Genomic DNA, 17,685 nt, shown 5'->3' with positions numbered 1-17,685 from the left:
CGTTGTCTTCCACACACTTCTGCCATTTATTCCCCTCCTCCCCCCTTCGTCCTAGTCAACTTTCACAGAAAATGTTCAGTACACGTTTTGTTAATGATAGCACGACAGTTAATCTAGCTCCTATCCCCGTCTCTTCTGTTCTCTCTCCGTCTTCCAGAAGCATAAGTCAGCCCCCTCCCCTCTGCAGAGAGCGGCGTTCCCCCTCGTCTCTGTTAAAGAAAAGAAGCAAAGAGGACGGCAGGTTTTTTTTTCTGGCTCGCCTCAGCATTTTGTCCCACTGTGGTTTGGGAGCCCGCCTCTTTATTTTAGTTCTGCGGGTGCACAGTTCCTTCCTCCTCAGAGCCCTGTAATAAAACCAGTCCAAAATAGATCCCTGACCTTCAAATATTTTCTAGGATCAGTTTAGTGTTCTACTCTTCAGCATTGAGAATTTTTTTTTTTTTCTACATACGACTAGATTTGACCTCGTCAAAGTGAGGATTTTGTTTTGTTGAAGTTTTATGAATCATGTTAATTTTTTTTTTTTTTTTTCAGCCTTGAAGGTTTGTTGTGTGTTACAGCAGGTGATGTTTGTGTGAGTTATAACCTTCATCTCTCTCTCCCACAAAGATGCAACTGGTAGTCTCAACACTGTAACCTAGAAAAGTGTGTGATAGGAAGAGACGTGATATGTGTTGTGGTGGTGCGGGAGACATGCACCTGCCCGAGTTTGTCTTTAGTGGATGTTTTTTGGAGTCGAGAAGGAGGGGATATAGAAATTCTTGTTAAGTGGTTTATTCTGTAATAATTACAGGAAGCTGACCTTCCCTGCACTGAAGTCTCAGTTTGAAAATTCCCTCCTCTGACCCTTCAATCATATATATATTTAAGAGGAGGTACAAATAAAACGTTAACCTTCTTATAGAGTAATGGTTACAATTTTAATATTTTTAATTTTATGCTTTTAGTTTGAAACGGTTAGATATTGTTGCTTTTTTTTCCCCTTCCTGCAAGTGCTGAATGTACTGAGAATTTAAAAAAATGAATAAATTTAAATTGGTTATCAGCTTCTCTGCTTGGATTTTTTTTGCTTAGTCATTTCTCACAGAGCTGCTGTGTGCGGTTAATGAGTATATTGGAAAAGTGAAAGTTTTGATACACTGAGCTTGTCTGAGCTTGTTACCCAATACTTTCAACTTTGTCTGAACACAAATGAAAATATTTATTACAACATACAGAAATTACAGTAATGTTTTTCCCCAAATTGTACAGATTCACGTAACAAATCTCTTACAGTAAAGTCAAATTTAAGTGCAAAATGTTTGCTAGCGATAATATATGTACAAAACAGTTTAGCAAAATCCCTTGTTCTTCTACAGCAAACAGTAGCCACATTGGGGTAAAACAAATAAAATAAAAAGCAGTAGTTTCTTTCCCGTTCCCTTATAACTATGGTACAGTAATAGTACAAGAAGTACAGCAGGCAGTACATGTGACAAAGGGGGGACTGAAGTGAATCAGTGGAAATGTCTGAATATCAGCAGTTTCATCGTATGACTGAGCAAAAGCACGTTAGGGAATGACAGCATGTTAAGACCAGCTTTTAAAAATAAAATAAAATAAAAAATACACATCCACAGCTGCACGGGCGCTGATCATCAGTGTGTGAGGGGAGGGGGGGGAATGTTTTATGTGTCACACGCTCTGCTCATGTGACAGGAGTGGCAGAGGAGATGAGAGTCCAGAGGGAAGCACTGCGAGCCGGGCTTATCAGAGAGCTGCTTACTACACTCCTAAAAGAGGGAGAAAAAGATGCAGATAAGGACAGGAATGCACACAGAGGACGTGAGGTCAGGAAACAGAACGAGTTAAAGATTGCTCACCTCGCAGTGGTAGCACTCAAAGTGGTAGTCCTTGTTCATAGACACGACCCTGAGGATCTCTTCGCTGCCCTGAGACACAAAAACAAACAAGCACTTTGAAGTCACGTTACATGAAACGATCTGCTCGTGCATGATGTAGAAAAGAAATCCAAAAAAAAAAAAAAAAAAAACGCCTCCAGCCAAGCACGCGCATGGAGAACGCAAACACACTTCAGATTATTCACCTCGGTGGGTAAGATGGGCTGTAAACACGCGGCGCACTTTGGGGCAAAAGTCCTGCAGGAAGAAAAAAAACGACGGGAGAAAGTTTATTTAGTTGTAAGAACCAGTAGCACTCACAACGGTTGTGTAATGAAGGAAGTGGGATGAGTAAAAGACATTCTTCAGATGATACACTTGCAAAAAAACTCAATTGCTTAACATCTCTGTTACACAACAAATAGGATCAAACACAGAGGTAAAACGTGACGAGCCACACAGCTTCAGCATCCTCATCCAAAACGGAGCATTTGAGCGTCTCACTTGTTGTAGTCTGCCACGCAGTAGATGTTGCTGTGATGGTCCACGGTGAACGGCACGCCGTCCAGAGCCTTTGAGCAGACCACGCAGCGGAAACAGCCGGGGTGGTACGAGTTCCCAAGAGCCTGCAGGATCTGAGGAGGAACACAGAGACTTAGTTAAGATATTAGAAAAACGTTGCTTATCTCGTTTTGGCCTATTGAGTATTTTTACCACGAATAACTGGCCTGTAAAGACTGTATGTAGGTATGCTCATTTATATGCTAGTGTATGCTTTATTGCTGTTATTGTGATTTGTGACGACAGTTTCTGGATTTTTGTTGTTGGATTTTAATGTTTTATGTTTGCTGTTATCGATACACTCTTTATGACCAAACTTAATTTGTGGGTCTTTTATAATTTGACAAGCTGTAAAATCCATTTCCAACAAAACCAATTTGATTTTCTAACATTTCCATCCTAAATTGAGCCTAAATGCTGAAGTATCTCTCTCTCCTCAAAATGTATAAAGTGAATGCCTTTCTTATTTAATACCAGTTTGATTTGGATTTAATTCAAAGTAGTTATCATTACATCTTACTTAGCAATGTATAAATTGGTTCATCTGCTGTTTTAATGATACATCTGCATGATCAACATTTATTGTTCTGTCCTACCAACATCTTTTACTTTTAGTAAGTAAGCAGACCAGAAAATATGAAATTAATCTTTCTTATTATTCTTTCAGATGGCCGTAGAAAACTTCCCTTCGTGTAGCTGCATTTCAAATTCAGCCACAATGCATACCATTAAACGTTTGTGGTCCTCAAACTTGAGCGCGGTTAAGCCGTTCACATCATACATCAAAATGATGGCCTGTGGATCTCACACTCGCTGAGCGCTTTCTATTTATGTTACGGGTCTCATGTGGTACAAATATGGTAAAAAAAACTTTTAGGGCTAATCACCACAGAGCCATATTCCTTTGTTTAAAAAATAAATGTAAAAAAAAAAGGCAAACATTCCACTGAAAATCTTCCGTGGGAACCCCGAAGAGGAGCCAAACAAAAAAGACGTCACTGAATTTCTCAAGCCTCTAGCGGGGGGGGAATTTATGAAAGGCATTCTGGGAAACATAGGACACATGGAACTAAACATTTCACAGGGTTGGTTAAGGTTAAAGTATATTATCTTTAAATCTAGCTTAAGTTAAGAGTATTGAGAGGTGTTTGTCTTCACACACACACACACACACACACACACACACACACACACACACACACACACACACACACACACACACACACACACACACACACACACACACACACACACACACACACACACACACACACACACACACACACACACACACACACACACACACACACACACACACACACACACACACACACACACACACACCTCACCTGTTCCAGAATAAGGTGGCCACACACACTACACTTCTCAGCCGCGGCCTGGAATCCCGAAAACTGTAATTACAACAGAGAGATTACCATTAGAAGAAAATCAATCCCTCCGACTCTGAATATGTGGCGGTGCGAGACGGATGACAAAACCCCGCCCTCGACCTGGTCTCTCACCATGTAATCCTCTTTACAGTACACAGAGCCGTTGACATTGTAGAAGTCCTTGTTCCTCAGAGTGCGTCCTGCAGAGAGAGAGAGAGAGAGAGAGATGTGTGACTCGGGAACTTCTAATAGTAAATGCTTTGTTTAGAAAAGGTGTCGGTGATAGAACTTCATTCGGCTTAACTACTTTTAAAATCATTGTGTCTTTTGGGTGGAGGTGTCAGGGTGGGGGGTACTCACCACAGGACACACAGGTGAAGCAGCGTGTGTGATAGAGGCTATCCAGAGCCTGACAGGCATTATCCGCCCCGTACACGCCTTTCCCACACTTCACACAGGTTCCTGGAAAGAAAAAAAAAAAAAAAAAAAAAAAAAAAACACACAACGGACACAAAACGTGCATTTAGTAGAGTTAATAGCTCGGCGGCCCTTAACGCTTCGCTTACGACGCATTCCAGGAGGATGTGTTCTGAAATCCAACTCCACACAGAGTGTCAACACTTGTAAATCCTCTCGTTCGCACCACCTAGGGGATTTTCACACCGTTAAAAAAACCCAGCTACCCATGCCAGCCTGCTTGCTCATCCACTCTGTTATTAAAACAGGGGGAACTCCACCGGATCTGACTTTGTCCTTCCAGAAAGTAGACCTCCATTTATATTTTTACTTCAAACCCCACAATTGGAGCCATTTGGAGATTAAATGAGATGGCTTCTTTTTTTTTTTTTCCTTCATAGAAGCCTTAACTACCCCATGGAACTAAATTGCTTCTTACTAACATCATCTCTTGTGCTGCTTTCTTCTTGTCATTATCTAAGATAATTGTTCTCTCCATTGAAAGTCAATTGCCACTTTATGGCCAAATTCTAACCATACAAACACACCTTTAAGCTCCTTTTTTCAGTTTTTTTAAGTTCAGTGTCAGATATAGGAACTACATTGTCGTAACAGTTTAACCAGTCAAAATGTTTTCGCCTTTAAAGGAAACACCTCTATACTATAAAACCTTAAAGCTAGACAAGCTGTACAGCAGACTAACTCCTCAGTGTGTTTCTCATCTAACAGAATACATTTTAGTCTAAGTACACGTTCAGCACTAGTCGAGGCACTAAATGTAAAGTGGAAAAGTGGTGTGTTGGTCCGAAGCGACAGCGTTTCTGTGATCTATTTTAAGGAGCTGCCTGCGTTTTTTTTTCCTTTCTAATGTGGCTGAGGGGAGTGCCACACAAAATCGAGAATTCCTTCACTCTTTGGACGGTCCTTTCGATGTTTAGGAACAGGCACAAGTCTCTGCCAGAAACCAAAAAAGGCAAACAGAGACTCAAACTCCAGGCTTCAAATTTGACGTCTGAAGCTTCTATATATAGAAAACGTTAAAGGAGGTTAACTGGTTTAAGTTGATGTGTTCGCTTTGGGCACAAATCCCAAAAAAAATAAAATCATAAAAGCCACAAAAAGTGTGAATTAAATGTTTGTCCTCTTTTCTGTAAGGAAAACTAATTCAAGAAGCCCAAAAAGACTCATCACCGGAGTAGTTTTGTGTGAAACTAGCTCTATCATTCTTAGTTTATGTGGCAATATTTTTCATTTTTACACTTTCTTTTCCATTTAATTAAAGCCTCACACTTTAATATAGGTGTGTTGTTGAGTGTCTGCTGAGCTCAGAGCGTCTGTCTTCATGCCTCAGAGCTTGTGATTTCTTTCCTAATGGCTGAGGAGGTACAGTATTGTATGTCCCCTCCGGGCACAAATACCTGAGCAGACAAACAGGCTACAGCACACCGCCCCTGCACACGCCAGGGCAGCACTACACACACACACACACACACACACACACACACACACACACACACACACACACACACACCAGGACGCACACATGACTCACACACACTGCGTTACTGTGGCCTGAAGTCACTCTGGGGGAAAACACACCCTGCCACAGAGAGACAATACACACACACACACACACACACGCACACACACACACACACACACACACACGTACACACACATCCTGCGCCCTAATCCTCTGTGACTCACAGTAATGGTTGGTACTGTGTTTATATGGAACCATGTAATTTGTGTCCCGAGTGTTAAAGCAGAATTTTTGCACTTTAACGGCCGTGTAGATTCGCTGCATTTAGCCTTCCATGAGCACCAACGCCTGCCTGAAACATCAGCTGACTCCCTGACGTCTCGGCTACAGGTGCGAGCCTGAATGAGTGTATATATACATATCTGTAATACATGGGTTTCCCCCCCCCTTTCTTCTCTACAGCCAAACACTTCTACTTGTCTGGATCAGTTTCTGCAGCCTGAGTGGTTTTTTTTTTTTCTTCTTCTTCATCTTCTTTCCTCCTTTATGATTCCATGCTTACAACCCTGCATGTCCCTGCAGGTTTTTCAAGGCACCATCCATCCGTACGCTCTTTCAACTATTAATCTGTCCGTCCGTCCATCCATACAACCCTTTCATTGAGAGAGAAACCTGTGATCTGACACCAGGCGGCGAGGCGGACAATAATAACACACTGAGGGCGATCTGTTGTGAATGCATGGGAGTCTGTGCATGAGCACTGGTTCAGGTTAGGGATGTGATTTTACAATTTGTGTTTAACTCGTATCCTGGCTACCTTCTTACACCTTGAAAACTGTTAAAAACAACAAAAAAAAGGATCTCACCAAAGAACTCCTGGCGGTTCTCCACCGTCTCCCTCCCAGCCCCGACTCCTGGATCCTCCTGAGGTTTGACGGGCCCTCCAGCTGAGCAGGACCCCAGTGTTATTGTGCTGGGTTTGGAGAGCGCCGTCAGGGCCATAGACTGGTCCTTCAGCATCAGGCCCTCCAGGAGCCCCCCGCCCGCCAGCACAGCATCTCTCAGTAGAAGTCGGGTGAGCTCTTCCTGGTAGCGGGTGCCAGGCAGGTCCGAGTACCTGGTCCTGTCTCCCATCACACCCCCCTCTTTGCCCCTCACTCCCGCCTGCTGCTCCTCCCACCACTCTGGGCCGGCCTGGTAGCACGCCGCCCCCGGACTCCCAACGGCGGGCGGGTAGGAGTGCCGGCTATCGTGTGCCGCTGGACGCATCCCTCCATCCAAATACTGAGTCCAGGCCTCGACGGGGGTCACGCCGGCCCGCCCTGGAGGTCCGTAACCAGCCAAAGAGCCCCCCGACTGCATGGAGGGGCATTGCTGCTGTGGGGGGAGGCCTCCGGAGGCCGAGTAGCGAGAGTCGTAGCCCAGGCTGATGCCACTGGTCCGGTTGCTGCTGCAGCGGCTTCCCATGGGGCTTCCTCCGCCGCCGCCGCTGGCCGTGCTGGAGGCGAAGCTGGACCTGGGGCTGACCAGCACCGACTCCTGGAGGCTGAATGACGAGCACGGGCTCAGGGTGGGTCCTGGGGGATAGAAAAAGCCTCCTCCCACACCTCCACCGGTCACATCAGATGTGCGATGTGGTGGATGGGAGAGGGACGCAGGCCTGGTGCTCTCCCACATCTCACTCCCCGTGCTCAGGCGTTTGTAGAACAGAGCCTCCTGGAGGGAGAGGCGTTTGTGCCTCTCGGTCTCAGAGAGGTATCCAGGCTCCGCCAGGCCGCTCCTAGGAGCCGACCCGTAGCCCGAGGAGGCCGGGTACGGCGGGGGAACGGAGTGAGGCGGCTGAGAGAGGAGCTGCTGTCTCCGGACCAGCTGCTGGAGCTCCAAGGAGTAGCGCCGCTGATTGAGGGACGCCTTGGAGCCAAAGGCCCCCTGAGGGTCATACTCGGGGCCCAGGCCGGACTCACGCCTCATGTGGGAGTCCACGCCTTCGCCCAGGTAACAAGAAGCTCGCTGCTGGGGGGAGCGACGCCTCAGCTGTGCCACGGTAGAAGGGTGAAGCGGTTGCTCGCCATCTTGAGGTATGGCACCCACCGAGGAGGAAGGCGGCGGTGGGGTGAGGAGCTGAGAGGGAGGCAGTACCATCCCTCCTCCTCCTCCTCCTCCTCCTCCTCCTCCTCCTCTCACTGGAACACATGCATCGCCTGTGGTTGCAGAGGCAAGCGAGAACTGGCCGGGTCTTGAGGGTGAGGCAGCAGAGCCGGGAGCCGGTGGCAGACCGCTGCCCCCACCGCCGCCTCCGGAGACGCCAGTGTTGGCGTTGCTGTTATTCGAGTTGCTGGAAGAGTCATGTTTTTTCTTGGAACTGTTGAATTTCACACTGCCCGAGTCCTTCAAATTTAACTTCTCCAACAACTTGCTTATCGGCCTGTCCATGATGAAGCCTTCTCCTGTTTTGTTTTTTTTACCTGTCCGGTCAAAGTCAAGTCTTAAAACTCACCACCACTTCCTCCTTAAATTACAGACGAATGTGCTCAAATACAGTGTGGATATACACAGCAGAACTAAAAAAACTAAAAAACGTTCAAGTAAGTCTACTTTTCACTACGACAGATGAAAATGGTTCAAAACTGGCCTTGAAACAGACACAAACCTTAATAAAAAGGACCCTTATGTACACTCAATAAATACAAAACAGATAAATAAGACTTCTTAAGACATTTCAGGGTGGTTACATGACTTAAGTCCTATGAGTCATCTGGTTTGCCTTCATGTGGATGATCCACTGGCACATGGAGGCTGTGGTGAAGAAGAATCCATTGGATTATCAGACAATTACTAAGAGTTCAAGTCAATCCAGCCAGGAAGTGGGAGACACATACATCCAGGACACTTCTGAGTGACCTATGGTCGTGGAGGGCCTCCTTTGTGGCCCCTCATGTGGCTCCACATCTGCATCTTCTCTGGGAGTGAAACCTTCAGTGAAGTCTGTGTGATGTGCTGTGTTTGTGTGTCTCTCTGTTTGAGTGTTACACACACACACACACACACACACACACACACACACACACACACACACACACACACACACACACACACACACACACACACACTCTGAGGAAACAGAACTAAACTAAAACATCATTCACTGTAACTGTAACGTGCAGCCCGTCCCGTGCATCCGGCTGCTTTTATCATTCACGTTTTTTTTTCAAAAGGGGAGAAAAAAAAAAAAAAAAAAAAAACCCTCCTGTCCCGGGACTCGACCTGAAGAGTAGCGGAGAAGTTTGAGGAAACTGCTGCGTTCACATCCCCGCAGACCGGTGCCGGACCAAACGAGCCGCTGGAGATACACTCAATCCCTCCCGTGTGCATTGCACGGTCGACACAACTTTGTCTTTCTTTCTTTCTTTTCCCTAAATAACCACTTACCTCCCCCCGCTCTGCAGAGGCGTCAAGCTCACACGCTGCAAGCTTCCACGCGTTTCACAATAAAATCATTACTTGCAAGCTGTTATATTTAAAGGTAACAAAAATCATATACGAGTCGCTGAACAGCTTTGGTTTTAGGATTATTAATCAAACACGTGTTTTATAGTAAAATAACACGTAAGTTGTTCTTTATTCAGCACTTTATTCGAAAGCAGCTATACGCGTTGGTTTTATTCTGAAGGGCAGAGCGCTGCTTTGCGTTCCATTGGCTGGTTCAGCTTGACGCATCACTGCTGCTTTATCACGCCGCGGCGGCTCGTTTCCCCCCACAGCGGCCGGGACACCTTTCCACCAGCCATGACTGTTTCGTCATTCATACGCAAAACTCCCCCAGAGGATGAGAACGCTCCGCCGAGACCTGCTCTTTACAACAAGGAGAGAAGAAGAGATGTTCATAAGAAATGATGTGTTCATGTTTAGTTTCTGAGCATTGGAACTAGTATTCAGGGGGAAATAACCATAATGTCCACTCACTGGGTTTCTCCTGAAGCTTTCAGCCACAGGATCTTTAGTTAGTAGTTGTTTAACCAAAATAAATCATTTTAAATGAAGACTTCCCACGCAATGCCTTAGCAACAACTGAGGTCATGTCTTATGCGTGGGGGTTTGGCAGAAAGTAGCAATGGTTTAAAAATACTGCCGGCAACGAGTATAACTTCTGTACTCAAAACCATACTAAGTATTAGAATAGAAATATAACTAAAGTACAAAAAGTAAAAGTAGGCCTACTCATGTAGAAAAACAATAGCCTATATATTATATCACTGGCTTATTAGTGGTGTATCCAGGTGTACTGATCTCCCATGTTGTATCAGGTAAAGCACATAAAGGCCTTTAGGAAATACTGCTGGATAGTTTAATCCGTTATAATATGTCATAATGTATTAATACATGTATCTTAGATATTACTATTTTGTATTCTATTTGCAAAATAACTAAACAGATGTATTGAATTAAAAAGTAGAATAGTTTTCCATCTGGAATAGTTGAGTATAAATGGATATACTCATGTATGGTACAAGTACCTCATTATACTTAAGTATACAGACTTTGGAGAGAGTGGACTCTGTTCCATGCCACCACTGGGGTCTGAGTCCCCTGAAGTCACTTACTTTTACATTATGACTTTTTAAAGCTTGTAGGAGGTGTTTAAATGTATTAGATGACTGTGAAATAGCACAAAAAGAAACAAATATGATACATTTTACTACTTTTTGATGCAAGAAAAACAAACAAACAAGAAAGCTCAAATAAAAGTAAAGTAGGGATAGATTATTCAAAGCTCTTTTTTAACTCAGCTGTCACAAAGTTCTTCACAATAAAAGATAAAGGAGAGAAAAATGTGTCTTTTTGATTTAGTGTTTGGTTAAAAAATGATCTGTCTTACAGTGGGGGTGCAGAACTGTGACTCAATACCTCAATATTTCTAAAACCCTTTTAACCATTAGCTTGGTTTTTATTATGACTGAGCACTGGATGTAGATGTATTCATGTGGGTGCGGCTTTGCACAAGCTTAAACGTTGACCTGACCACCAAGACAAACCACCGCTGTAAACAATTCTGTTTTCAGAAAAGCCATTATTTTGTTTTCCTCATATAACTGTAACCCCCAAATCACAAACAAAACCAAGCGTGCTGCTGTCTTGACTATTCTGTTTAAATCTCGTCTGTGCAATAAACCTTAATGTAGGCTATAACCTTTAATGTTTTAAACCAGTGGTGGAAAGTACAGTAACTCAAGCACAGTGAATACAACTTTGAGGGCGGCAATAGCATGAATATTTTCATTTTCTGGTAGTTTATACTCTTACATACAAGTGAGAGGTACATATTGTGTACTTTTTACTCCATTACTGCAAATTAAGATATTCCACCCAAAACATATGATCATCTTATTAAATATTACATCCTTAAAGATGAATCTGACAACTGTATATAGATCAGTTAGAATCAGCTACTCGTTTGCCCGTAAATGCTGCCCACACAAATATAATAATAGATTAATATGACGTACAGTACCAGTCAAAAGTTTGGACACGCCTTCTCATTCAACTACTTTGAAGAATCTAAAATATAAAACTATATTGTAAGTCGCTTTGGATAAAAGCGTCTGCTAAATGACTGTAATGTAATGTAATGTAATAAAACATATTCTGGTTTGTTGAGCATTTGTTTGTTTACCACATCATTCCATATGTGTTCCTTCATAGTTTGGATGTCTTCAATATTAATCTACAATGTAGAAAAAAATTAAAAATAAAGAAAAACCATTGAATGAGAAGGTGTGTCCAGACTTTTGACTGGTACTGTATGTGTAATAACACATTCAGCATACTGAGCTCAATTTAAGATGCATTGCTTTTATGTGTAATGGATAAGTCTAACCAGTGGCACTACTTTTAGTTGAATTAAAAATACCAATGCTTCCTCCATAACAGTTTAAAACACTCAGTAGTCGCTGTTTCTCTTCATTACACTTTAAAAAAAAAAAATCATTTTCAAACCCCGTCGTTCGGGCAACGGCACTACTTTATTGTTCCACCAGCCTGTGGAATGTGCGGAGGGACACCGACGAGTGAGGCGGCTGGCGAATTTTTTCGGCCTGTCTGAGTTCTCCAAGGAAGATACAGAGTAAACATCCAGCTACTGTTTCAGGCTGGCTGGGGACCTTATCAGCGCCGAGGCCCAGGCTTTGTGGCAGTTAGTGGACACACCTAAACACACCAAGGCCCTGATAGAGTGGCTGTTTGTCCGGCTGTCTGTGTGGCCCCTGAGTCCCCCCACCACCCCTCCACATGGAGCCTTTCATGGCCCCTGTGGTTCAGTCCCAGCAGCTCTGCAGACTCACAGTCCACCTCACAGGCTGCGAGTGGGAACTTGCCTGAAAAGCTAACAGAGAAATTCTTCTGAGCTTAGTAGCGGAGCACTTCATACAAAAACAATACTTTGAAGAGCAGCTGTGCTCTGTCTGCATTTCTGTTGTCTCTAGGCCTAATATCTCCAGAGAAATGAACTTAACTCACCATCTATCTCAATCTTTTCCCATTTAAAGTACCAGTCAAAAGTGTGGACACACCTTCTCAGTCAACTACTTTGAAGAATCTAAAATATGAAACCTGTTAACATTTTATTGACTTAATTAACTGTTTTCTAATATTATTATTATTATTATTATTATTATTATTATTATTATTATTATTATTATTATTATTATTATATTATTATTTGTATGGACTAAAAGTAGTCGAATATTATTTATATACAGTACCAGTCAAAAGTTTGGACACACCTTCTCATTCAACTACTTTGAAGATTATAAAATATAAAACATATTAACATTTTATTGACTTAATTAACTGTTTTCTATTATTATTATTATTATTATTATTATTATTATTATTATTATTATTATTATTATTATTATTATATTATTTCCTAAAACTAAGGCATAAATGGTGTTAAAGGAATATAGTTTTTACTCGTTTAATTATTTAATTATGTATTTGTATGGACTAAAAGTAGTCGAATATAATTTATCTACAGTACCAGTCAAAAGTTTGGACACACCTTCTCATTCAACTACTTTGAAGATTATAAAATATAAAACATATTCTGGTTTGTTGAGCATTTGTTTGTTTACCACATAATTCCATATGTGTTCCTTCATAGTTTGGATGTCTTCAATATTAATCTACAATGTAGAAAAAAAATAAAAATAATGAAAAACCATTGAATGAGAAAGTGTGTCCAAACTTTTGACTGGTACTGTATGTGTATTTGTTGTAATCACATGCAAAGGCGAGTTCAAGCATAAACACGTCTGTTTGACTTTTCCAGCGAAATGTGGCTTCTGTTATAAGTAATTTCTGGAGAAAAACAGTGTTAAACAAACTTGAAGAGTCTCTCCAGTGTTTATAGCATTGCACAGATTACACAAACAATGGTAAAAAAATGCAAAGGGTCTAATATCCTGAGTCTAAAGTATGGACCAAGCTCCAAAACTTCCCTGAGTGAAAGCTCCCAAATTAAATCTGAGAAGTCACAAGATGAATCAGGCTGGAACAAGACAGATAAAATACAACATTTCTCCCAAGACATATTGTTGATCCCGTCAGACCTCTACAAGTCCTTGACAATCACATTGTGTAAAGGGTCAAAAGCTAGACACTCCCTGTCACATTGTTTTCTGGTGTAACTTTTAGTCTCAAACTGAGATAGCCCCGATGACATCACTGTGACATCACCAGAATTATTGTCTTTAGACTTGACAAAGCTCACCCATAGCCTCAGGAGATGTTATTCAACTGTGAAAACTACTCCTCATGTCACCTGACTTTGACATGTAAAATCAGTGGAAGGCTCCTTTAATGTGCTAATGACATCTCTAATAGATTATTTCCTTTCTAATAAAGCCCAATTGCAGATAATCAGGACATGTTTCCTTCACGGGGATAACAGCAAAGCAAGGCAGTTTATATCTTTCATTACAGGTGAACTTTACATTAAAGATGCATACAGCAACAGCAGGTATTGTGTAGAATAAAATACAAGAAAATGCACCAACAACAAAGACAAAAGGTCTGTTTAAAAATTGATGATGGTTAGAGGTAAGGCACTGAAAAAATGACATAAGTATAAATGAATAAATAAATAAATAAATGCATAAATAATTGTATAAATAAATACAGGAATAAATAAATAAATGCTTAAATAAATACAGTAATAAATAAATGCTTAAATAAATACTGAAATAAATAAATAAAAGTATAAATAAATAAGCAAATGCTAAAATAAATATGGAAATGAATACATTAATCTATAGATAAATAAATAAAAGTTAATAATCAAACAGGACATAAATAGATACATATCCTACATTTATTTCTACATTTCTTTTCACTTACATTTATGCATTTATTTATTTATTTATACTTATGTCATTTTTCGTCCTCCATACTGTTATAGGGCACTGGGGCAAAAAAAAAAAAAAATGCTATTTGGCCTCTATTGAACCCAAAATGCCTCCACCACCTGCTGCCCTGTATGTACACTGTTTCACTGAAGTTCCCATCATGCTCAGTGCATAAACATCTGTACTGCTTGTGGTGCTGTACTGTTTCTTTGTTAAGATAAGATAATCCTTTATTAGAAATGTGCAGGCTTACAGCAGCAGAGAGTAAAGTGCACACAAGAGACATAGTAAAGAGAGACAAGATAAAAAAAAAAAAAAAAAACCCAAGTATTATAAATAAGCAATAAAAACAGTAGAAAAACACAATAACTGAAATATAATATTTACAGACAGAAAAAAACTATTTTAACTATTTTATTTGTTGTTGTTGGAAATAAAAACTAAAAAAACCTTTGCAAAATCAATGTTAAAAAAAAGAAAAAATATATATTGTCACTTTCAGATTTTTTTAAGCTATAAAATCCCCTTTTTTCAATAAACTGAGCCACCTCTGTGCAGCTTTAGCCCCACCTGGTGGCCAACCCGGAAGTGCGCAGACAACATGGCGGCCCCCGTGAGGACAGTGTGCTGCTCAGGTGAGACAGAGGTTATTCAGGTAAACTGATGCTTCTGAGACCCGTTAAAACCCTTAAAGTGGACCTTCGTTGCTGCAAATATCTTCTTGTACTTTGATACAGCTGTCTGCAGGAAGAAACGCCATTAATGCAGTAAGAGAGACTACAGAGGCTAATGCTAATGCTAACAGTTGGAGCAGCATTTGTTATGTTGAGGGTTATTTCAGCTGACAGACTAGCCAAAGAAAAGTAACCACTCATGAGGTTGTGCTTCTTGTGAACAGATCTGCATGTGTCATGAGATCATAGTGTGTAAACAGGATATCCTGCAGACTGCAGCTGATTGTTGTTGTCTAGAGGAGATTTAACAGGCTGTTTCTATTGTGTTTAACAGTTTTGAGGCACTGCAGCAGGCAGTTCAGCACAACATGTGGAGCTCAAGGTGGGGAGAAATGGAGGAAAGAGTAAGTTCACTGTAAACACACTGATGTGGTGTCCCTTCTCTTTTATCTCTTTATTTTTGAGCAGGTTTTAAGTATGTAATTCAATGGAAAAGTGACTTTATACAGTACCAGTCAAAAGTCTGGACACACCTTCTCATTCAACTACTTTGAAGAATCTAAAATATAAAACATATTCTGGTTTGTTGAGCATTTGTTTGTTTACCACATACTTCCATATGTGTTCCTTCATAGTTTGGGTGTCTTCAATATTAATCTACAATGTAGAAAAAATGTACAAAAACCATTGAATGAGAAGGTGTGACTGGTACTTTATATTGACATTAAAAGTCAGTATGCAGACCAAAAAAAATCTTGATTTGCAATTAGACTGTTGCAGTTGAATCCTTATTTATTTGAAATTTAGTTTGGGTATATGCATCTCTACAGCACCCAGTCGACTGACATGATAAGAGGATTTGAAGTGGTAATCCCTTAAGGGGAAATCTACTAATTTACACATCAAAGTCAGTTTACAGGTGTTAGGAAGTACTACTGCATACAGAAGATGTGTACAGCCTTTTATGGCTTTATGTGTTTGGATTGGAGTAGGGTGACCAAATGAGGATGGCTTACAGTGCATTCAATTACAGTTCTCAAACAGTAAAATATGTGAAAGTCAAGTACGGTCAGGTACTATTTTTGACTATAAACTCAAAGTCAACTATCTGTCATAAGTAAAAAATATAAAGACTGTGTTGTATTTAACAGTGTGTAAATCATTATTATATTTTGGCTATATTTCCTTCCGTAAATGTCAATTGATAAACAATGAAGCAATTTTTTCGGGAAGGCTGGATCTATGAGGTTAAAAAAAAAAAAATTCACATTAGCTGCTGCACCTGAATCTCCAACCTAACTGTCAGGGGCTGTGTTGCATTGTGGGCAATGTAGGCGCCAGTAAGAATAATTTGTGGGATTTAAAAAAAACACGATATCGCTGGTTCATCTGCACTGTTTTTGATTCTTGTTGTATCCATAGCTAGCCATTGTGACCCCCAATGTTATAGAAAATTCCAATTCGACAATGCAGTGTGGTTACCATGGTAACGGCGAGTTCGATAATACTACAGCAAACAGTGCTTAAGCACCTATTTATAGCTATAGCCAATCTGACTTTTGTACAGAAAATATATACTTAGGCACAACTACTCCCATTCTCTGTTTCTACTTTTTCATAACGTTTGTGTTTTCTTGCAGACATGGACTTGCCCGAAGTGGCACAGAATATGGCCCTCTGACAGATCTGCCTGATTGGTCATTTGCAGGTATTTATTTATATTATTTGTGAAGACAGATATTAGGAGGTATTTTCAAGCAACAAAGAACAAAATGATAGTTTGCATAAGGAGGCAGTCAACAGGGATTCACGGTTGTTATTTCAATGTAGGGTAATTAAATTCACTTGACATCGAACTTCTTAATAAATTCTGCTTGCAATATTTGGAGAAAACTGTGTCCATGTTGTGCTCTACTTGAAGCACATTTTATAATTTCCTTTTAATGTTTGTGGAACTGAAAAGATGGGAGACCAGCACCTCCACTGAAAGGACAGCTGAGAAGAAAGCAAGAGAGGGAAGCTTTGGCAGTGAGTATCAACACCTTTAGACTTAAAAAAAAAAAAAGAAATCCTCTTCCTTTTTTTAATCTTCTTGTCCCTCTGTTTCATACATGATTTTGTCTGTAACCTTTGCGCTCTTTTTTTTTTCTCACAGAGACGCATCGTGATGCTTGACTCGGAGGTGGACAAAGGAATCGAAGCGTGGAGTGAAAAACAGAAAGAAGCCAAACGACTGGAGGAGCACAAAAAGTCTCTCTTACTCAAACCTAAAGGGAAGTTGTTAATGAAGAACAAATCTCAAAGTTAGAGACATGTAATCACCGTAGTCACGTAGCCATATCCTTATTCTGATTCATTCATATATTTATGAGGACTTGTGGGTTTTCTTCTGCTTTACTGTTTGTTTTCACTCTTCATGGATTTCTGCAATAAATGTTCCAATTTATACTTTAAATATGAATCTGTTATGATTATGTGTTTGTTGCCTAGATCTTTTTACAGATATCATTCTGAGTTAATGTCCCTCAGCTTCCACTAGAATGCAGCATTTCTCCTTTTGTGAGGCAGTGTGGAGGCTCAAACGCCATTTTGTCTGGATTTGGGCTCAGAGAGGAGTTTTGTTGAGCGGGCAGAGGAAGGGAGGAGCTGGGGAACATAAAGTAGCTCTGATTCAGGATCTGCTGGGTATGAGTATGTGTTTAAACAGAGAGAGAGAGAGAGAGTTCACACCTTGGCATGCTGTTGTAACTCAATGTTATTACTCAAAGTACATGACCAAGCTGCTTAGTTAAGTTTAAGTAGAGAGCCATTAAAAAGAAAATCTTAAGTAACGCCATC

General features: G+C 41.0%; 2 protein-coding genes across 2 annotated transcripts; one reads left to right on the top strand and one right to left on the bottom strand.

Annotated features, from left to right (window-relative positions):
- Positions 1-1,127: 1,127 nt before the first annotated feature.
- On the bottom strand, positions 1,128-9,337 carry ajuba (ajuba LIM protein). Its single transcript, XM_054601912.1, has 8 exons — positions 6,638-9,337; positions 4,193-4,294; positions 3,965-4,032; positions 3,791-3,853; positions 2,385-2,515; positions 2,087-2,138; positions 1,863-1,931; positions 1,128-1,772 (listed from the first exon to the last, which is right to left on the bottom strand). The coding sequence occupies exons 1-8, from the start codon at positions 8,202-8,204 to the stop codon at positions 1,668-1,670; spliced, it is 2,157 nt and encodes a 718-aa protein (XP_054457887.1). The 5' UTR covers positions 8,205-9,337; the 3' UTR covers positions 1,128-1,667.
- A 5,397-nt stretch (positions 9,338-14,734) lies between these two features.
- Positions 14,735-17,298, top strand: mrpl52 (mitochondrial ribosomal protein L52). Its single transcript, XM_054601762.1, has 5 exons — positions 14,735-14,808; positions 15,182-15,251; positions 16,488-16,555; positions 16,811-16,875; positions 17,003-17,298. Exons 1-5 carry the CDS (start codon positions 14,775-14,777, stop codon positions 17,153-17,155), a joined length of 390 nt encoding a protein of 129 aa, XP_054457737.1. The 5' UTR covers positions 14,735-14,774; the 3' UTR covers positions 17,156-17,298.
- The last annotated feature ends 387 nt before the right edge of the window (positions 17,299-17,685 follow it).

Source organism: Anoplopoma fimbria, chromosome 7 (genome assembly GCF_027596085.1).
Source record: "Anoplopoma fimbria isolate UVic2021 breed Golden Eagle Sablefish chromosome 7, Afim_UVic_2022, whole genome shotgun sequence".
In the NCBI taxonomy this organism is placed as follows: Eukaryota; Metazoa; Chordata; class Actinopteri; order Perciformes; family Anoplopomatidae; genus Anoplopoma; species Anoplopoma fimbria.
Note: the sequence above shows the minus strand (reverse complement) of the source record. Positions and strands in the feature narration are given on the sequence as shown.

What these genes read in the sequence shown, in the direction of transcription:
- ajuba (XM_054601912.1), bottom strand. Translation starts at nt 8,204, where the DNA reads ATGGACAGGCCGATAAGCAAGTTGTTGGAGAAGTTAAATTTGAAGGAC. An exon ending in GAACCGCCAGGAGTTCTTTG is followed by an intron (nt 4,295 to 6,637) that starts GTGAGATCCTTT and finishes TTTTCTTTCCAG; the next exon opens with GAACCTGTGTGAAGTGTGGG. An exon ending in TTGAGTGCTACCACTGCGAG is followed by an intron (nt 1,773 to 1,862) that starts GTGAGCAATCTT and finishes TCCCTCTTTTAG; the next exon opens with GAGTGTAGTAAGCAGCTCTC.
- mrpl52 (XM_054601762.1), top strand. Translation starts at nt 14,775, where the DNA reads ATGGCGGCCCCCGTGAGGACAGTGTGCTGCTCAG. An exon ending in GAGGACAGTGTGCTGCTCAG is followed by an intron (nt 14,809 to 15,181) that starts GTGAGACAGAGG and finishes TGTGTTTAACAG; the next exon opens with TTTTGAGGCACTGCAGCAGG. An exon ending in AAGAGAGGGAAGCTTTGGCA is followed by an intron (nt 16,876 to 17,002) that starts GTGAGTATCAAC and finishes TTTTTCTCACAG; the next exon opens with AGACGCATCGTGATGCTTGA.